Source organism: Falco biarmicus, chromosome 2 (genome assembly GCF_023638135.1).
Source record: "Falco biarmicus isolate bFalBia1 chromosome 2, bFalBia1.pri, whole genome shotgun sequence".
Classification (NCBI taxonomy): domain Eukaryota; kingdom Metazoa; phylum Chordata; class Aves; order Falconiformes; family Falconidae; genus Falco; species Falco biarmicus.
Window position 1 is genome coordinate 98,153,569 of NC_079289.1, and position 23,053 is coordinate 98,176,621.

General features: G+C 36.2%; 1 protein-coding gene across 12 annotated transcripts in view; it reads right to left on the minus strand.

The window, feature by feature from the left end:
* Positions 1-23,053, minus strand: part of STS (steroid sulfatase) — a 135,646-nt gene that overhangs the window by 104,580 nt on the left and 8,013 nt on the right. For 9 of the 12 annotated variants that reach the window (XM_056329950.1, XM_056329944.1, XM_056329949.1 and 6 more), the window contains exons 3-6: positions 18,626-20,066; positions 5,679-5,831; positions 3,765-3,886; positions 1,017-1,139 (exon numbers count right to left, since the gene is read on the minus strand). In XM_056329950.1, the coding sequence (XP_056185925.1) occupies positions 1,017-1,139; positions 3,765-3,886; positions 5,679-5,824 (391 nt within the window). In that variant the 5' untranslated portion in view covers positions 5,825-5,831; positions 18,626-20,066. The remainder of the gene's footprint in view (positions 1-1,016; positions 1,140-3,764; positions 3,887-5,678; positions 5,832-18,625; positions 20,067-23,053) is intronic. The other 3 variants (XM_056329943.1, XM_056329940.1, XM_056329939.1) reach the window with 3 other exon arrangements.

The following is a 23,053-nucleotide window of genomic DNA, read 5'->3' on the forward strand; positions in this document are numbered from 1 at the left end:
AGACTGGAGTATAGCTAAATAGGATTTTTAGTTAGGAGGATTGACATTGGTTATCTCCATAATACATATATTTTTTGAACAGTAGTGTGAATTGTCAGTCTTGCTAAACAGCCTGATTTTTTAAACAAAAATTACTCCCAAAATTGCAAGTTTTTGTTACATTTAAAAATCCAGTTGAGTGCATCCATCATCTAAATTAACGTAGCAACATTCCAGTATAATGTCCTCTAAACAACTCTTTCCTGGCAATTCCAGTACAGAAATACATTATGTGATACAAGTTGTATTTCACAAAAATCTTTTAAAATATAAGCAGTGTGGAATAAGTCAGTGGCTAAATTAGGAAAAAAATAATCACATTTAAATGTTATAACATTCTGATATTCATTCCAATTCTGTTTAATATTCATCTAGTGGGATGCCTTCTACCCATCACTGGACATTTATGCTGCAGTTAGTTGTCTGAACTATCTTTATAATAAGTGAGAAACATATCTTCATGTTAAACTTCTCCCACAGGATGAGACAAATTTCCTAGAAATGCTCATTTCTGTCTGGTGACTACGAAGTGAATCCACACAGTTAGCTCAGGTACGACATTATTTACTTACAGATATTTGAAAACAGGGGAAATGAGTCCCACCACTGTGCTGACTTGTACCCTGTGATTGATCTCTCATTCTTTCTTTGTTGTAATCAAACTCCTATTTATACCAAAAACTTTACAAGAGCTTGACTAATTTTCAATTTGTTCATCATGTTTCTTCAGTACATTGCACAATGAGACTATAACTACAAAAGAGCATTAGACATACTTGTTTAGTGTTTTACATATGCACCCTGATTAGTGCTTCACATATGCATGAGAATGTGCTCAGCTTTTTGCCAGAAAAATGAACTCATTATGCTGTGGAGGAAAAAAGCTTAATGGTGACCCTTAGTAGCCTATATGGGAAGCGAATGTTCTTTTGATTGAAAAGAATGAAAAATAATGCTGTGTATGTACGCAGTTTTACCTATTAGAGCTGTTGCGTAACCTCTCTGCTTCAGGAGTTTGGAAAAAGTTATTTCTTCAGAAGGAAGTCCCCCAGAAGAGGCAGAAAATAAGAAGACACCAACTCGGGAGAAGGCAGCCATTCCTAAGTAGAATGAAAATTAATGAGACTTGGATAATAAAGTGAAACAATTTCCATTCACTCTTTCTGCATGCATATTTTTTTTTTTTTTGCTTAGGTGCTATCACCTGAATGACATATTACCACAGACACTAAATGTAAATGTTGCAAGTGGCAGGTACAATCATCTATTTAGTTGAGTGAGTTCTTTTTTGTATTGACACCAGAAATTAAGAAGTGGAGAAAAAATTCTTTGCTTGTAACTATGGGGCAGCCATCACATAAGCAGCTGCAGCCCCTTCTGTAGAAGTTCTAAGGTATAACATATCTGAAAGAAGTTTAGCTTGCATAATTAACTTTTTCTTGTACATGGGAAAGGAATGGAGCTGAAGACTAAGTGAGATCACTCCCAAGTTCTATTCTCAGAACTTCTATTTTCTTCATATGTGGTTTTCTACAAGCCTTTAAGGTTATTTAAGAGAAGGCAGCTGAAATAGAGCAGGCTTACAGCTGGGCATGTAACTATCGTGAGGTCAAAGAAGAGCAAGACAGAGTGTGACTCTGGAAAAAGAGTGGCTAGGGCGCTCAGCTCTGATGGGAGAGGATCAGTGCTTCAATGGCGTGAAGACACACGATTCAAGGCACACAGAATGCATTAAAGCACCAACAGGTATCAGCTAACAAGACAACATCTAAATAAGGCACAGTAATTTCTATATACTGAGAGTCTGAGAAACACAAACTTGAGCTTATAAACTACTCTGAGGACGAGGAACTTGTGAGCTCAGGTTCATGAAAATTAGATGACTAGGATTTCAGTTGAGAGCTGGCTCTGAGTATAGAGAAAACAGAGTATCTATGCAAATCTGTGCAGATGTATCTCCAGGAATTCTGAATTATGCAACTGAATGATTGCAGTGCCAAAGTTACATGACTGATGTAGACAACCAGAATCTTCCCTCAGGTATCCCTTGTGGTTAGATGAGAAAAAGACTTATTAGACTGGTTTACTAAAGACAGCTCAACCTACACTTCAAATGTTGACTCCAGTTTTTCACCCTAGCTAGCTTTACTGATCAACAATTTAGGTAGTTTTAGTTATCTATATATCTCTATACTTTGTCATATATCTTTTTATATTTATTTTATATATTTCAATCTCTTGTAACTGAAATCAGTGTAATTCCCTTACATTACCTGAATGAAAGTACAGGACCATGATTTTTTTTTTCCTCTCCCATCATTAGCTTTCTCTGAGTTTGTGTCTCATCACATACTGCATTTCAGAATATTTTTCTTCAGTTCTATTAGCAGAAGTTTTAAATTTCCAACACTTTTTTCCACATCATGATACCAGTACCTTCTACAATAATCCTTTATTAGCTTTTCACTGATGTTTGGAAGTAGTCCATACTTAGCAATTTCACAATTTAAGACAAAGTTCAATTTTTGCACTTACAAGGAAATGATTAGGTATGTCTGAGAGCCCATCAGATAAGAAAAACAGTTCCAATGCTAGTTTTTCAGAAATAAGAACAAGGATCATAATGGAAAGTGACCTGTGGCTTAATCTACAGTAAATATTAATAGCATTATAGATGTACCAGGTATATAAAATTTTCCTTTGCAGCTGAATGTAATGGAAAATTTAGCAAGTTTTATTAGCTGGCACTTTTGCAGAAGCTTGTTACTTGATTTGAATGAGCATGAACATATCAAATAGGCTTCAGAGCCTTGCTTTGCTTTCGTTCCCAGAAGCAAGGACAGGATGTTTTATCACTAATGAACAAGTGATCTGATTAATGTATAATGAACCTTGCTAAAAATTATGTTAAGGGAATTTTAAAGTTGCATTGCTAAGCACTGAGGGGCTCAGTCCCAGCACACTAAAATAAATAGACTAGATCTTCACTGACTCAAATGGGCTTTGGATCAGGTACTTTAAAAGTAAGAGAAGTCACTAAATGCATGTATTCATGGGATACTTAACATTGTGTATGGGTAGATATGGAATAAAAATACTTAGAAAGAAGGGAGATTTTTTTGTACTTCCTCCCAGTTTTAACAGCTGCTGGAATACCTTAATGAACTGTCCTTTACACACCCCCACCCCCCACCACCCCCCACACCCACCCTCCCCCCACCAGTAATTTGTCTGAACCAAAAGGGTTTGTACAAACTGAAACGTCTGAGCAGAAGGATTTACACTGGGTTCTTCCACTGTCTCTGTCTAGAATCATCTCCATTATGTTCAACACTCAGGCTGCCCACCAGCGTCCTGGGAGCAGCCTGCACGCAGCTGGGCAGGCAGGCAAAGAGCCCATGGTCATTTGGACAGTGGAGGAAGTCCACGGAATTTGTCTGCTCCTTACGTTAAATAACCACAATCAGACTTTTTCCTCAGAACTTTTAAAAAAATATTTTTCTCAATAAAAATGCTTTCTTTTCGTGTTAACTCTTTGGAAATGTAAACATTTCCCATATATATGGAAGATTTCAAATGCTGACCAAATATGCTAAGCTTGATTAGTCACTGAAATGAGTATCTAATCCAGTAATGATAAGGATATCAAGAAAGGCCAGAGGGAAAAAAAATGCATACAGTTTACTACCAATAATATATATATAAATTAAGTAATGGGATTTTACCTGATCTGATAGGGTATCGCCCTGTCAGGAAAGCTGCCCTGCTTGGAGTACAAAGTGGAGATGCTGCTATATGTTGAGTAAGCCTCACTCCTTCCTCTGCTAGCCTGTCAATACTAGGGGTTCTGGAAAAACATAAGTAGGAAAAAGAAGAAAAGAATACACAAAGATAATTATCTGGAAATCAGCATGGTGAGATCAAGGCATCTGAGGCAAAAACTACCAGGAAAATCAAGTTACGATTTACTGTATGTAAATTATGAAAACCATGGGGGGTGGAGGTAGGGAAGTGGTTCCAATTCTAAATACTATCATGTCAAATCTTTTTACATTAAGTAGCAACACTGAACTGAGACACTGTGGCATTGTGTCAAAAATCTTTTTCCTCCTTTCCTCTTCATGAACAGTACTAAACTGTGACATGTGGACATATTGTATTGCAACCCTTTTTAAAGCATTCCTTGACTCGGAACTGTAATTTGGGTACTTAAACAGCCTTTCTGCTTCAGCAATGAGGAGAGACTGAAGAAAGGTTGTGCCTCCTGACTCCCTACTTGGTGTCATTTCCATCTTTCCCTAACAAAAGTTTTTTTGGGGTAGGGGCAATGTGTGGTGGCATCTTATTAGGGGAGCTTCAAATGGTTATGACTCTCCATTAGGCTCTATATTAACGTTTACATGTTTACATGTCTGACACAACTATGTCTGAAATATTAGACCTAGGAGCACATCAAATTTTCCATATCTGCATGGAAAATTTGTCCGTGACCTAGCTCACCATGCAGATGAAAATTGGTTTGTGCAGGAAGAAATCCTGTGCCCTTGGCTCCACAGAAAAAAAAAACACCCTAGGAATGCAGTCTGGCCAGGAGCTGCAGCATGCTCCAGTAGGTCCCTGACCTGGGAGATTAATGACCATGACCTCAAGGTGCAGCAGTGTTCCCAGCATCTAAGTCTCAATAGTCAGAAATATTAATTTTCCAACAGATTTCTTTGCTATTTATAACATCATCTACTGACAACAAGCAGTATGATGAAATTTCTTCATATTCCAAAGATCTAATTCTGAATTCTCACATCAGAGAACACAGATCTTGGAGCAGTCCTGGTCCTTGTCATAGGAGTGATCCAAGCATTGCTGTTGTATATACTTTTTTCCTGTGTAAAACTAGAAACTGTAATGTAAGGGGTGGGGTTTGGGGGTGTGTGTTTGGTATTTTGTTTTGGGGTTGGGTTTTTTTTTTGAGATTGAGTTATGAAGAGCTTTTACTTCTAATTAACTTCAGCAGAAACAAGGATATTTAACATTTGGCAAGACAGTGCTTTTAGTCTGAATGTTTTATTTAACTTGATAAAAAATTTTGCACCACTGAAACACAGTGACAAGGTACAACTTGTGTTGTTTACACAAACATCATACCTAAGCTGGCAGTCAGAAACATACTGTGGAACACTGCTGTGTTACTCGGGTATATTAACATTTATTTTAATTAATTTATTGACTACAGCATGGATAGAAATGAAGGGAAAAAATCAGCATTTTATTTCCAATTGGTTACTGACAAGTTTGTCTCCAATCATGAGTGCTTCAAAATGTCCTTAATCTATAGTATTTGTGTCATGCGTATTTTAAAAGAAGACTGTTGATTATACTTTGCTTCCTTAGACCTACCCTTATTTGGTTGGCTGCTGAATTCTCTGCTTACAATGCAACTTCTCAGCAGGATAAACACATCAGATAATTCTTTTCTTATTAAGAAAACAAAGATGAAATATTCTATTCTCTGGAAAGGTTATCAACTTTGATTACCTATAAAGAATCTAATAAAATCTCTGAATACTTTTAGGTTTTAAACTTTACAAATTCATAGAAAAACTAAATATAAAGCTATGACTCCCCCAAATGTATCATCATACCTTAAGGTTCTGTTCCCGTAACATCCCAGGTCTCCAATACCAAGATCATCAGCCATCAGTAAAATGACATTGGGACTTGAAGCACTGTGTGTTTTGACACTGTTTATGGCACACTGGCAAATTATTAGAAATAAAAAGAGTCTCATCTTCGTCCTGGTGTGTAAGAACAAGTAGAAAACATAATAGACTTTTTTAAAAAAAAATATTTGACTGTTCATCTAATTTAATCCTATTATTGCCCTGGATTGTATAGTAGAAGAAAAAAAAAAGACTATATTTTTTTATTTGTCGGGTTTTTTTCCAAAGTGGTTTTTTTTTAAAACATTATTTTCCCTCTCATATTTCTTAAAAATAAAAATACATCTTTTAGTATATAGCTAATTTTTCCTTCACCCCTTCACACAGATGAAGGCTTTAAATAAAGACGATCAAAAAACTAGTTACAACCTCAGTGACAATACTTTTGCACACACAGATGCATTATACAACAATAAATCATGAGAGAAAATAAGATTTTTATTTATTTTTTTTTAATGTATAAATGTGATTTGAAGAACACGGAAACTCAAATCATTTAGGACCAAAATTTCCAAGGTTCACTGTAGAAAAAAAGTTCATCAATTCTGCTACTGAAGTAAATGACTGAATTTCTCTTTAACAAGGCAGAAAAAAAATCCAGCTCGAGTTTTTTGGCAGGAAAAAGCATTATGGAAAAGAGGATGAAGAGATGCATTATGAAACTATTGAAAGTTATTTTTAAGAAAAAGCTCTTCACAAACCTCTTAAGTACCAGGGTCTACAGCAAAATTATGTAAACATATTTGGTATCATTATCACAATGTTCTATAAACAATATTCATGCTATATCCAACTTAAAAAGGAAGAAGATTGAATTGGACACAAGACAATGTATTATTATATGGTTTTATGATAAAAGCACAGTCTATTTGCAGGTGTGCATGCTATGAATGCTATTTCACCTAAACAGGGACTTGTCATATCTCTGTTTTAAACTGCATTGACTATGCCCTGGCTGAAACTGAGTGTCTCTAGAATGTGGTTGACTGTGCCAGGTACACACATCACAACAGCATCTCTCTTGTGACTCTAGTAATATTCCCATCTTTTCTGGATGCAGGCAGCCTTTTTCAAATGCAGATGAGGCATGAGTCACACCTGCACTCTGGATTATGCTGACGCAGGAAGGAAAACAGAGGAAACTAAGATGGAATAAAAAACGTGAAAGAGTAGGAAAAGGAACTAGAAACAAGAATCTCCAGAGAGAATGGGGACAGCAGGTCAAGAAAGAAAACAACTGTAAATCAATGAGTTATGGCAGATAAAAGTAACTGGAGAGAAGATAAAGAAGCCAGAACTGGAAAAACTGGTACAAAGAGACTAGATAACAAGAGAGACATTCACAAATTCACAAAAAAAAGTGTGGTGTGTAAAAATATCTGTAGAGATGGTGAAGTATTCAGAACTAGAAGAGCTTGCACTGACTTGAATGAAGCGCAAGAAGTAAAGCTTGAGACCCAGATGGAAGGAGAATTGGAGGTTGAAATGAGGAGAAATGGTAGAGGGTTTAAGAAACTGGAAGGGATAGTATCACAGTGGATAGGAAAACAAATTGAGGAGAAGAGGTGAGAGAACTGGGAGTGTCTGGGATAAAAGAGGTGAGGAGTTACAATTAAGGCAGATGTCAAGGTCTGCCTGGAAAGAGCCTGGATAAAATAAGGCTTGGGACAGACACAAGTAAGAAGAGGTGAAAATAGCGGGGATTTACCAACATAGACTTAAGAATTCTGACTCCCACCTTCATTATTGCCACTCTGTCAGAAAATATAGATGCAAAGAGGATTTTAACTCTTTTAGTGCTTGTTCATATACAGATAAAACACTAATAAATGTATTAGCAGATTTTTACTGCTGAACATAGGCTTTAGAGCCATTGACCTCACTTTGACAACAATTCTGGTTTAAACTTCAGCCAGCAAGATCTAAAGAACCCAGCCTTACCACAGTGGCAACAGCTCGTTACCTGGTATATTCTGTGTGAAGCAATCTACTTTATTTCAGACATGGAAAATACATACACAAACTTTAAGACTAAAACAATAAATGCCGTTCTGCTTGGCAGGATGCATCTAACCAACCCTTCATCAAACTACCATACTAATGAAGCTGTGTAGCACCTGCCACACTGCAGAATTTTAATCCCTGCAGTAGAATTGCCTTTCTTCCCTGAAAGGATAAACAAGCATCATTTGCTTCCCATGTGCTGCAAGAGAATAAGTAACACGCTGACCCCACAGAATAGGAAATACCTGCTGCCATATCCTATCTTCCTACTCCACTGTTCAAACTGGGAGGGTCTCAAGGCTCATGGCAATATGGATGTTATAAAGGGTTACGTATATGTTGCTGACATTATATGTTGAGTTGTATGAACGCTCACAGGACCTGCACATGTATTTCATAGAATTACTGAGTGCCCTCAGTTTTGCTGTAGGCTTCACATTCTCCAAATAAAATCTAGAAATATAAATTCCTGCCACTAATAAAACCTTCATTTTAAAGGAACAAAGCTAGCTGGTTTTGTAAGTTTTACAAACAGCAATTGCAAGGTTTAATTCAACTGGTAGAAACAAAACATCCTGTCTTTTCATTAGAAGGTATGGAGCTATGGAGGGTAATCTTTTTGAATATGTGAGGGGTCTTTAGCCACTAGTGCATAGTGCAAATTAATTTTCCTTTTACTGAGCAAAGTTACTGTTGGAAACCATAGTACTAGCTGTATTTCATTTTCCAGAATGAAAGAAATCTAAAAAATTAGTAAAATATCTTAGAAATTAACTGACTACAATTTATCTGACTTCTAAAGTGATTTCAAGTCTGTATAGAGACATCAGCAGGAAAATAGCCTGTTCACCAAAATACTTAAGAAAATTAAGCATCCTGGTCAAACTTGAAAATATTCTGCTGCACATGTTATACAGCCTCTTCATACAGTATTTTAAATAAATCTACACCGTAAAGTTAACAATTGCTGTGGCCACTATCAGCTGGATTGTCATTTGCATAGTGGCTGCAAATCTTGTTGTCTGGACCTATTTCTGCAGAAGTTAACCTCATTTAGTACCTCCATTTCTTATTTTGCAAACAACAAAAAATATATTATTGAAAGATGTCTCTGATACAATATTGCTGGATACTCCTCCACTCCAAAGGAGTATCTATAGACACTCTCATGCATTGGGCTATTTGCCTCCACCTGATATCATGTCCCTGAGGTGAGATCAACAAGGAAACAGGAGAAAAAATTAATCCCAACAATTCTGATTTCTCTGGCATACTCTCTGCAGCAGACTTTCATGCATCTTGATGGGATGTGCTTGGAAAGCAAGAAAAACTGGATGGATGAAATTAACTGGAACAGACAACAGCAAAGAAATTCAGAGGAGTAAAAAGGGAAGGACATTAGAAGAATGAAGCTCTGAGAATGCTGAGGCTCATCTGTGTCACACCAGACAGGCATGTGCAGATCTAACAAGAAAATGACTACACAAACTAGATGAAGCTTCCACTTAACCTAGTATTTGGTCTCCAAAAGCAGCCAAACCAAATACTTAAAGAGAAAACTTAAGAAATTTGGCAAGTATATTCCTTTAATGCACCCTTCTAGATTTTGGCAGTCAGTATTTAGGGTAGTTTAAGACAGGAAAGCACTATACTGCATAGCTCCCCGTGGATATTTTTGCCCTTATGAATTTGTTTCATTTCATTTTGAACCAATTAACTTTTTTTTTATTTGTTTTTTTTGCATTGAACCAATTTGATTATGTTATTATTATTATTTTCACAACTTCCTTTAGATGTTCCTGCAGTAGGCTTCAGCTTTGAAGGCTTACATTTTAGATTCAGGTGGCAACATTTTACCTTAAAATCATGTAGGGGACACAAGTACAATTTTTAACCTCTCCTTCACCTTCCCTGTGATGTAATAGGACTAACAGTACCTTCTTTCTTCCCAAGATGGCTGCTAGGTTCAACAGATTTAAGAGGTGATTAATTTTCTATGACAGCCATATAAGAATTTGGATTTCATACATGCATTTTCAAACTACCATATATGCACACATATATAGATATGTTGATACATCTGCACATGTATGTGCATGCATATACACACATCTTACATTTTCTACATATCTTCAAATTACATTTTTGGGATTCTAATATATATTTTCTATCTGTATTGAAGCAAATTAAATATAAATGTGTAAGAATAAATGGATGAAAACAAATCACAAATATATTACACTGTTTGATGATATTTCATATGGATTTAACAAACGCTTCTTTTAAATTTTATTCTTCTGCGTTAAAAAAAAGTTGGCAGATTGTACAGGAGCCAAAATGTTGCCTTCTTTTCCTTCCTCTCACGATATTTGGCCCAAGATATGGGTAGTTGTTTCATCCTTATGCTGATTACTACAGACACATGCCTCTCTTACAAGAACAATGATATGAAACTCTTTCAAACCCTTCTTCCCAACTGAATCATCCAAGCATTTTCATTCAGTTTGATTAAGCAATTTATCTCTAAACTACTCTTTTAATGTAACAAAATCCTTCAAGAAAATGCTTAATATACTTTAGCCTTTCAGGTATAGTCTTTTCTGATGAAATAAGCAATATTTAAAGATAGTCACCTCATTAAAAAATGCTGTGCCATCCTTAAGCAGTAAGCAATAAATAAATAAATAAATAATTTTGCCTTGCTTAATTGAATGCCAGAACTCCAAAAATTTCCCAAAGTCATAAAAATCACACTGGAAACAAACTAGAAGAAAACCTCCATAAGATTCTACAAAGAGAAAATCCCTTAGCTCTATGAGAAATAAAAAAGTAAGTTTTTAAATTGTAACAAATGGTGAAGAAATACTATATAATAATAATAATTTTTCTGATACCAGCTTAAGATTTGTTCAAATCTCTGCTAACTCTTTTCTTACAGATCAGTTGTATCTGTTGCATCTTTTATGTCATATGACTCCAAAACGAGAAATAAAACCATATGCTTCTGGCCTGCTCCTAATGCTAATTCATTCAAATATTAGTTTGCATTTGCTAAGACTATGCAATAAGTCAAGTTACTTCATTCTAACTCATCACTGATAACTCAATGTCCATAATATGATTGCTTCTAATATTTATTTTTGTAGTGTAAACTCGATATTTCTTAATGCTGATTTTTCAATATTTTGTTATTTCTCACCCTCCCTGGTAAGAGACCTTCTCAGAAACCTCTTCAGTCCTCAGAGCAGATGTACTCTTCCTGCTTCCTCAGGTCCAGGTGTATTTGAAGTGCTTATTAGTTGTTGGGTGTTTTGGGTTTTTCTTCTTTTCCAGAAAAGCCTAAGGGACATGGGAATCTTCCATCCTACCTATTGGCTAGGCACTTCAGATTCAGTGGCAGATCAGGACAACTACTTGTTTCCCCAGCTGGAACAGATCTGCATTCACCTCTCTCACTGTGTGGGCAAAGAAGGCTGGGTGTGTCTGTACCTATCTATAAACTGTTATCTGTGTCTGTAAAACAACTAGAATGCTTTTCTGAGACGTGTCATTGGATTTCAATATGCATCTTCAGGTAATGATGTACATAAATGAAAATCTGTATCTAATTTATTAAAAGTTGTCTCGTTGCAAGACAGAAATTTCACTTAACATGAGCTGGGAAAAACCCCAGAACACATAATCGTGTTTCTTGTTCAAGCATGATTAATTACTTGGACTGAATCAAACAGAGATGAAGCCACATATCCTCCATCAGATATAAGTTCAATTTAGGTATCTTTTTTAAATTGCCTCTCAAGAATTTGCTAGTTTGATCTCAACTAAATTTCATAACTTAATGGCAGTATTAATATATAATAAACATTATTTCTGGTAGTAAATTATAACCTGAATGGAAGAAAAAGATTCTGTTTTGTGATAGAATGTCATTATATTATTTGTAATAAAAATACTGTATAATTCCATACACGTATCAGAGCATATACTCTTTTCCTTTTGTTAGCCAAATGCTCATTAGAAATTTAATGTTCTATATGGGCTCTGGTCAGCAATATAATAAAAGAGAACCACAAGATAACACAGATAGTCATCCTATTTGCCAGTTACGCACCATCCTGAGAGAGAAAAATAATCTAATTAAAAAAAAAAAGGTTAAAAAAAGCTACAAAAAGTAACTACTAGTGTTCGTGCCATAGCACTTCCTGGAAACCAGAGACAAGTGTTCTAAACAATGAAAATAAATCTTTCAGATTCAGTAATCACAGATCACTAAAATGTGTCTTTACAGTTCACCAGTTCAAAAGTATTTTAGATCTGTATCTTTCTGAATCCATCTTGTGCTTATTGTAGATATATAATAAATCACCATTAGATGTTGATGTAACAGGAAGATGAGAGATGGGAAAGATTTGTTTCTGAACACCCTATCAGCTTCAGTAAATATTACATGATGCTGATTGACAATGTGTGTAAAGCTGATGACATGCTATTATTAAGTATCTGTTTTAATGTATATGCCTATTAGAATAAGAACTTTACAATGCTATATTACCCAATATAATAGGACACTTGATTACATACTTTGAGGCCTTAACTAAACTCATCCATGATATCCAGCTTAATTAATAGTTTTGAAAGCTGATGAGTCAGGGGTTTTTTAATATACCAGAACTAGATGATGTGTGAAATAACTACTTTTGATACTGCCTTTTTTCAAGATGGTCAAATGGACATGAGGAAGAAGAACTTACATGACTAAAACTTTGTACTTCTGGTTTCATCATAAGCAAGCAGATAAAGACTGTACAGCTCCACAGGACTGCGAGTCTTACATGTGGAATTAACAGAAGAGTTTTGTTACGTCCATTTGAATTACCCCAACATACAAACCATACCTTCATCTCACTGACTGGCTGCAGTTTCTTCACCATCAACCAACTACGGCCAAACTGGTCTCTTCCGAGTATCCATTCATATTCAGAGTAATCTATCACAAAATGTCTAAAAAGGAAAAAAGTCTAACTACACGTAATACTGGACTAAGACACTCAAGTCCACCAATTCACTGCCTTCACCAGGACAGCACTCAGATCTGCAGGTTAGTCTCTAAGTCCTACTGTAAATTTTTGGAGGGACATTAAGACAAGCAGCCAACCACTTAGCACTGGATTTTAATTTCATTAAATTTGAAAGCAGTTTCTAAGCCTTTTTCATTGAAATGTTAGTCTTCAAATGCCTGTCAGAGGAAAACATGAAACCTAACAGGAAAAGAAACCCCTCAAACCCATCCCAAAACTGTCTCTCCCCTGAATTACTTACTGGCATCCTCTGGAGTCTGTCAAAATCAAAGCACTGGACTTCATAACATAATATTCCTCTCTCTACAATCACTCTTCTAGTAAAAGTTGTTTACCAGAGGAATTGCAGTGAAATTGCCAGTTAATTTTTCTTTGCTACATAAAGCTAGCAAGTAGCACATAAATAAAATGATCCAGTATGTTATACTACTTCCAAAAGGATGTTTCATTTAAAGAAAGGAGAAGTTGCATTTGCATTAATTTGTTCTCAAAGTGTAGGATTATTATTTTAAAAACAGCTCTACTGTTATTTACACTCAGATTATGATAACACTTAAGGGCTCTCGATACAGCTGATTGTATGAGATACAAAAATTGAAAAAAGGCTGCATTCAGCCAATATTAATTTTACCCTCGTAGAAGTTAAATGCCTAGATGGCCCATATCAACTAGGCACTCATGGTGCAATCTATCTGAATTTATTCATCTTAAAGTTATGCATTCAGCCTGAGCTAATTATCTATGCTTCCTCTCTAATTAATAGGAAGAGACAGGCACCTTAAGAATATGATTCATCTCTTCTTAAGATTGGTATAAAGAAGTGTTGCAGTGATGTTCATGAACTTTTTCCACAGACTAGAGAAAGTCTGAACACCTAGTTTAGACTAGATGTATAGAAAAGAAATAAAGTTACATGAAATAAATCCCACCTTGATGGTGGGATTGCCTGTATGTGCTCAGCATAAAATATTTTAAAACAACTTAGTGTAATAAGCAACCACTACATTTTTCAATTAGTATAACATCCTCCACCAACCTTACTGGTGTAAGTTTCTTACTCTGTGAGTAATTCCACTGAAATCTGAGAAATGAAGACAACTTCTCATGAGTTTCAGCAAAATTTTGCTCCAAGGGCTGCATATAAGTATTTTTCCCTTCCAGATGAATCTAGCAATCTGATGAATATTCCATTTAAAATATTCTTTCATTAATCTCAAACAAAAGATATTTGATGTAAGAGTGATTACATCCAGCAGCAAGGATCATTTTATAGGGACACTGGCAATTCTGTGATTGAAGTTAGTATAGCCAACCCTGTATTTAGGTTACAATCACAAGTCTGATCAGACAAATAAACTTTATCTCTGACAGAGTTCTGACAGAATAGAAATTACATTCCCCAGTTATTCAAGTCAGATGATACTTCAAGGAAGCTGTTGTCAGAGGTGACCAACCAACAGACTGTGAGCTCAGCCTGACTGTGGTTCCCTACTCCCTGCTGCCCTCTTGCCTAAGGGCTACACACACAAAAGGCAACCACACCAGCTTGTGACTGGTCGGTCATTGCTAGACCCTATTACCTTCTTTCACAAGGCCCTTGTCACAGAGGAAAAAACATTTTAGCTCCTGACAAGAATAAGGCTGTTAATGTGTATGGGCACTATCCAGCAATTCACATGAATACGTGTATTTTGGTCATGCCACTGGAATGCACCTACTCCCATGCTCAAGTATCACACATGTTCTCCTGATCCCCATTACACCGTGGGGAATGCATTCATTCTCATCACAGGACAATGATGCACATATTTGTCCTGTCACATGAGGGGTAGAAGAAGAGAGAGTAATGGTGTACTCATCCTACAGTACAGATATACACAGACAATTTGATGGAGAAAGGGGTTCTGCAAGCAGCCCTCTTGTTTGTCCACAAGGAGCTGTTCAATCTGTCCCACTGCAGACTGAGAATGGCTGTATTAGAAGGTATGCAAACTGAACGGGAGGAAACAGTTGTGTCTGGAGTATTACTTATGTCCAACCTCCACCTTCTTTCCCAGAAACAATATTAGGAAAAACATCAGTGTAAGAAAAAAACACACCTCCCATGTTTATCAAAACACTCCCATGTTTATCAAAACAAAGTATCATTTGTATCTGCATTTGGATTATCTCAGTTTACCAAGCTATTGAAACCAACACCACTTTTTCATGGTAATGTACTGGATGCAGGTGTCAATGTGTTGGCAGCAGCAGGCTGCAGAGGGGCCTCTGTGAGGACAGACCAGGGGCTGCCCTGTGCCAAACACCATCAGTTCCAGCCAGCTCTGCAGTGGACCTACTGCAGGACACAGCTGAGCCCATCAGCCAGGCTGGTGGCACCTTGGGGAAATATATTAAAGGAAGGGCAGTAAACGCTTGGGGGAAGGAACACAGAGGTGATGGGGAGACAGAGAGGAGGAGGAGAAACAACAACAGGGCCAAAGCAGTAGCAGGTGCTCCATACTGGAGCAGGTACATGCCTAAAGGGACTGCAGCTCGTAGAGGACCCACAGCAGAGGATAGGAAAAAAGGGAGCAGCAAGGAGTGGCAGAGGGAAACAGCTACACACTGACTTCATCCTCGTGTGCCACCCATTGCCCACTGAAGGAACTGAGCACAACCTGCGGCAGTAACACAGCAGGAAGCGATGTCTGGAGTGAGGTGTGGAGCCTAGGAAGGTAGAATCTGTAGGAAGGAGGAATCTGAAGCTGAGCCAGGGAAAGTGGAAGGAAGGGTGTTTTTCCTGTATGTTTAAATATTTGTCCTGTTTTTGCTGTTTTTCAATACTCCAATCCGTAATTAAACATATAGGCTACCTGGCAATAAATTCAGTTAAATTCCCCAAGTTGTTCTGCCCATGACAGTACTTGGTAAGCGATTTCCTTGTCTTTACTTCAACCCATGATTCTTCTCACTCCTGTTCCTCCTATTTCCTCCCCCATCTCACTGGAGAGGGGGGGAAGGAAGTGAGGAAGCATCAATGTGGGTGCTTAGCTATTAGCCAGGACCAACCCACCCCATTTCAAATGAAAAGGGATGAATGGACCAATGGCAAATTACTTTCACTACCATTAGCCAAAAGTTTCTTTGTTGTGATCCAATCCATCTAGACTCCAAAAGCGAACCTTTTACCAGACAGAGAAATGTCAAAGCTTCTAAGTAAAAACTAATTCAAGATTGACTGACTTACAGTGTTTCTGGTATAAGCAGGAGGGTCACAAGACATAAATGAATAGCTTCTCCTTCCTTTCAATTTGCACAAGTAAGAAACATTTAAAGTAAACAAGTGTAGCTGCTTATTTAAGACCAAGTTGCTTCTCTACAGTTTTTAAAACAAAGGAAAATCTGTTACTTCTGTCATACAACTAATATTCAGAGGATGGTATGTCCTCATTCTGAAAATAGTCATGAATGTCTCATAACAATTTTTTTGGAATTCTTTTGATAAACCACTTCTGTATTTCTTGTGGCCTGGGAGATATTTTAACTATGCTATTTTGAACAGGAAATCAAAAAATCAAACCCCAAACCACCCATTTTTCATGACCTAATGAAAAATTAGAACAAAGGTAACAGAATTATCCATTCACAACTTTAATTTTCCCCCAATTAATATGGCAAAAAAAAAAGCTTCAGAAATGGGGGGTGGGACCAGCTCTAATGCAGAGATATTTTACTAGCATTATTCATTGTAAACACTAAAAGTAAGAAACCTTTACAACCAAATACAATTATTGGAAAACAGATTTGAAAACAAAACACAAGGTTCACAAAACTAGGAGGTTTTATAAACCAGGAAAATATTTACTCTGGAAAGAACACTTGTACAATTAGGAAAAGAAGGATTTTGAGCTGCACAGCTACCTGATTGTAAATTACATAGATCAGATTCTTCCACAAAATGTGCAAGCCAAAGGGCAAAAGCATTTACACAATAAGGCATATACATTAGCCAACTTTTTATGCAAATTCCAAAGATTTGATCGTTTACAAATTTCAGTAAGCATACAAAGGAATAACTTACTCCCTCATCAAAGAGAGAAAAAAAACAACGGTGAATGTACTTAGTTTGGAGGAATATTTGAGGGACAGAAATTAAACATCATCAGATTAGGCAATGATTACAATGTAAGTCTTAAAATTAAGGATATCAGAAACAAGAAATAATTTTAAGACTAGAAATATCTGCCTACAATACAAGAAAAGGCTAAGTGGGTTCTTGGAGTCTGAAAGAAAAAAAAATAATCTTGAACAGACAGTGTAGAAATGCATATATTGTATTACATCAATACAGGAAAAACAGCAATTTAAGCTACAAATTACACAGGTTCTTTCTGCCCTGTGTGAGTGGAAAACTCTTATTCCTTCCCTCCCCTCCTCCTTTCCTTTCTTTTCTCTAGTTCTTTCTTTCTCTTTTTCATAGCAACCCTAGGAAACTTTTAAATTCCTGCTGTTAAAACAAAACATCATTCCTTCACACACAGGTGCTAAGAGACAAAATCCCAACACAACAGAATGAAAATTATCATCACCTCAAGACTATAGTAATTCACTTCATTTTCATCTTATTTTTTATAACATTTTAAAAGCATAAATAAATATTAAAAGTATTCAAAAAAGGCATTTTTTCCATTTTCTTGTGGTACACATTTTCTTGTGGTACACCAGTATCAACTTCCTTTTAACATTTGAACAGTTTCTCGGTAATAGCTCCAGGGGTCTCATCATCTTTTGGCCTGGACCAGAGCATGCTGCAAATATGTCTGAAGTGAATAACATGCTTTTTCAGTCATATCAGAATGTCTTTAAATTAGTTTTTAAAAAAGGACATTTTCCTTCACTCTGTGCCTTTAGGTACAACACAACATTAAGTTTTTAAAGGATGGATTCTGTTTATCAGTGAAAAAGAACATATAATTTCCTCTGTCTAACATGCATTTTTCAGGACTAATATTTTACTGCTATTAGTAGACAACTGCTACAATAGCCAACATATGTAGATATTATAATAAACTTATATGAACTGGAGACATGATGCTTCTTCAACAGCTAAGAGGAACTTTTGTAAATGACTAATCCATGTCAACAGCTTCTAATTTTCTTCATCATAGTTGCCAGTGCTGTCAGCAGTGCAGAATATAAACAACAACAACAACAAAAAAAAGGATAAAGTGCCCTTTTATTTTACTGACTTTGATTTCTAATTAAACAGCTTTTGTAACACTAGAGATTCCCTAAGAAACATGTTTGCATACAACACCATACAAACACCAATCTGGCTAGTTTAAGACAATGTCAGAAGAAAAAAGGTCTGTATGAGCTCTTCAGCCTAAGATTTCCTCATAAGTATGGCCGATCAACTGATTCTTTAGTATGTAGAAAAGAAAGTAAAAAAAAAAAAAAAGGCTATATTGACACCATTATGTTTTAGTTTAAAACATCTGTTTAGGATGTGAAAAACTCAAGATCACTCTCCTTGTGAACGTGAAGCAGTTCGAAACTCAAGAGTGCCAGAGACACAATTCTTGTTAAGCACATCTTAACAATCCATTTCAAATGTCCTGTCTTCCTCCTATCCCTCTTCTCAACCTAAACTAATTTTATTTCATTCCTCATTATCCCCAAACTTCCTCTCACACACTCAAGAAGCCACCACACAAACTCTTCTGCAATCCTAATCTTTCTAAACCATGACCTACCCTATTCCAAATTCCCTTCTACTCAAGAATATAAACTCAGACTGAATACCTCTTGGACGCAGCTGCTCGACTCCTCCAATTCTGCTTGCTGAGGTACTATTATCGCTACCACTCTATCATTACTACTCTTGATGCTGCTGCGTCTTGCTGCTTGCCTCCTCCGCAACTTCTCTCCCCACAAGGCAGGCTCTTCCACTGGCCAGCAGTATACAGTACTCCCTATTGGTGAACGTGACTCTCCTGGTATTAAAACCAGATTCAGCTGCTAGTCTGACAGGGATTTACCACAGGTCTGCACTTACTAAAATCCACCTAGAGAGCACCCTAAAGGCAGAAGCAAAAAGTACGTTTATGAGAAAACAGGATATATGGAATCCATATTATTAATGAGTCATTGCAAAACTACATAGCAAGAAGTGTGTGTGGTCAGATTCTGTTCAACACTTGGTTAAATAGCCTTCTCCTCTTTCATCTTCCTTTTCTCAGCATAGTTGCCCAAATGTAGTCTTTCTGTTTAATCCTAGCAGATACAACCTGTTCAGAAGTAATGATTGTTTCCTTACCTTTTCTACTTCTCTATTATACTTTACCATCCTCTTTATCTCAGTGATTCCTCTTATAGATACTGTTCCCTCAGTAACTGTCTTTACCCCAGTTAGCAAGTGGGATGTGTGTCAGATTACAAAGGAATAGATTATATTTATGTAATATAACCTTAAAAGTTACAGTTGAGTCTTGCAGGCTTCTACCTTTGAATCAAACAGATTTTGTCAGATTACATACACTGCATATAAACTAGAGCCACTTCAAAACCACAAGCTTATTTCAGAACCTAACTCCCTCCAAAACTACTTAACAATTCATTTCCATCTGATTCTTGAAACAGAGTCTGTAATCAAAATTACATAAACTTTTAACATTACTTTTTAAACAACCAGAGCTTAAGTGGTAAGAGAAAACCCACCGTTGCACAGCTGGAAAATGTTTTCATTCACAAGCACCCTGCTTTCTGTATTGTTCAAAATGCTTTTATGATTCAAGTAAAGCTCTCTTCCTAACTTCTTGTAGGCAGGGAATGTTCTACTCCACTGCAATACCTAGTAACAAAGTTATTTGTTACAAAATAATTTGCCAATGTAGCTGATAGGACCTTACAGACAAAAGTAGACACTATTACCATCCTTTTTTTCCTTTTTATACAAAATATGTTGCATTAAGTTAATGAGGGAAAGACAACACTGCATATGCTATTATTACTCATAATTGCTTATTTCCTGCCATAGAGAATTTGTTTTGAGCTATGAAAGAATATGAACTCAAACTATACATGACCTCTGTTTACAAAGAAACTATATATGAACGACAGACTTCAGGGCAGGAGAGGTATTCTACCTTGCAGCACCGATTTGTTCCAGTTTCTGCCTCTAGTTTTCAAACAAGATGGCTTGCACTTATCACTGGTAAATGGGTACGAAGTCCAGCCACGTCAGCTGAAACAGAATGGTGGACGGCAAGAAGGACACTGAACTTATTATGCAACACCGACACTATTTCTTGGTAAGACACTACTCCACTAGTAGGGAACCATCTCAACATATTCCTCTAATGCATATAGACACATGCCTAACCAAGACACTTATTTTAGTTCATTACTGAAGATCTCCTGTTAAGCTTTTCAAATGCTAGTGACTTTGCGCTGTAATTTTGGAAAAAAGAGGGCAGTGCCATAATCTCAAGTACATTTCTGCATTCTGTACACATGGTAAGCTTTCCTGCAGAATACCTATATAGCAACTTCTGAGAAACTGCGTTAAAACACCTTTTAAAGTATAATTTCAGGTCAGCGTTTTTCAAACTTTTCCATGGGAGGCACAGAACTATCTAGAGATTCTCTTTGTATAAATACTGTACACCATAGCCCATCCTGGTTTCCTCACTATGAATTGTCTTAGAAACTCTTATGTGCTCCTAGAAAGTGACTGCTCCCAGGAAGTCCAAGGACCCTAACATGAAAAATCATTCATTAAACTTTGAAAAGTGCTTGCTAGTTTACATATTATCCTCCTCCCCCCAACCCAATGTATGTATTTTTCACATGGAAACTTGATCAGGAAGAGAAAGATGCATGTCCAAAGATGTGTGACAATCAATGCTAACAAAACTTAACGGAACCCAAGCCTTACATTCTAAATATAAAAATTTACTTTTCTTCCAGGCAAAACACTGAAGCTAACAATAACTGGGAGAAATCAAACTGAACCAATGTTTTTGAACAGCTGTCTAAATACAAAGTTTAAATTACGTTTTCCTGTGGTTCAAGAAATCAGTACAGCTTGTTCTGAGCTTTTCTCCTGCATTTTTCCTCCCTCTACTTTAAAATAACATTGTACTGTAACAACTTTGAAACAATTCTAAATTACCAACCTTTTTATCTGTCTCAAATACAGACAGCAAATGCTAGCTGTACCTTAAATCTTTCAAAAACAGCACCTATTTTCTTACAGTTGTTGCAAGTATTAACAAGTAATACAAAGACAATTAAAAAATAATATTTTTTGATCTCCCTTAAATAAAAAAAAACAGGTAATTTTTAATCCCTTTGATCAATCATATTTTTAGATAGGTCACATTTTAGAAAGTATTGAGAAAAAATCCTTTGTATAAACATCACAAGCAGTACAAGAGAGACAACAGACAAGATGCAACATCCACTGCAAAACACAGAAGTATTTGTACCCAAGTTTGACTGCACTTACATACATAAACATACACTGACTTACATACACTGCAGCTCTTCAGAAATGTATCATATTTACTTTCAATAAATGTTATTAAAACAAAATATTATTAAACTTGTGATAATGTAAATTAGAAAATAGTGATAAAACAAGGATATGTATGACAAAATAATAGATTGATTGAATGAAAAGCAGATTTGTCTGTGTTAATTAATGTGACAGTTCAAGACACTCGATATGGAAAACCAAAATGAAGCATAAAAAGATCTATTAATTCTAACTAAAACAGTATGAAAAAATTATGAAGAGTTAATGAGTGAAAAAACAAACACCCTCCCCCTCTCCTATCCAAATCTGAGCACCGAATGAAGACTGAATAGAGGGTTTTTCTTTGTTTGGGTTTCTCCTCTCTGTTTGATTAGAAATCACTAAAGTATATTAAAATGACAATTACTCAATGACTTCAAAGCTTAAGTAGAACTGACATGCTCACAGGGAGGCTGCATTTAGGCTATGATAAATAGGGTACCACATTACTCAGCAATGTATTCTCTGATGATATGGGACAAATCTAAGCTGTTTAATGAAATATATCACCTGCTTTGACCAACAGCCATTTTTGTGGTTTGGGCTTTTTTTTTTTTGGACATCGATATGAACAGAATTCAACTTTGTTTTTTCTTTCATAATTTGTTAGTAACATTGTTTTTTAAGATACTTCAGTCTTCTGATCACCAAGTAGGAGACAGTATCTACTCGTTTATATATGAACATTCATATGTATAACAGAGTTCAACTCATTGAATTAGCAAATGAATTATTTTTTAAATAGCGTTTGGGAAGAAAATGAGATAGAAGGGCGCATGACTGGATTTACTGGAATCTAGTGGAAGGGTAAAGCTGCAGTGAGGTAGACCTTTTGTTTCCGTTCATCAAAACACCTCTGCCAAAGCTTTAAATGTTCAGGATTGAGTTTAATCACATCACTAAGTGTTCATCTACCAGGTACAGAACAAATATCTTTGTAAAAACATAACATTGCTGTCTTAGACTGGCTGAATGTTGGTGCAGATCTAAATGCTTATGCTTCCACATAAATCTGCTAATACAAACTTGTATTTAACAGGGTTTCAAATGAAATACACCAATAACAGAGCTAAAAAGGGAACAAAGGATATTTGTTTGCTTCTATTACCATAGTAAACCCCATGGAACTTAGCTAATTTTAGAAGATAGTTCTGAAGTCACACATATCTAGAATTAAAAGATACAAATCTGCTGCTCCTAGGGTCTTTGTACAATATAGATTATTGGATGTTAGAGGACATTTATTCTGCAGCAAATCTTCAATGAAAACATGTTTTACCTGCACTCCTCAGCTTAGTCCAAAAACACCAGCAGCAAGTTTCACTATAAAAATTCTGTAGCCATGTAGTTATCCTGAAGGATGTAGGGGAATCATTATATGAATTTGTGAAACCTGTGGACTGCAGAGGACTTTGCATAGCTCTTAAGAAGTCACAATGGCTTTTATATATGGAACTCAGTGACATGGTCTAATGTTTCTGCTATTTTTCAGCATGGTTGTGCTTAACTTTAGTTAAGAGTCACATATAGGAATATAGCTGGAAGAACATACTGGCTGCACATTTAAAGAATACAGATTCAGGTTTTAAAGTTGCTACAGCCATAGTTTCTGACTATCAGGTGATACTTATCTAAGCTACCTCAAGTCACAA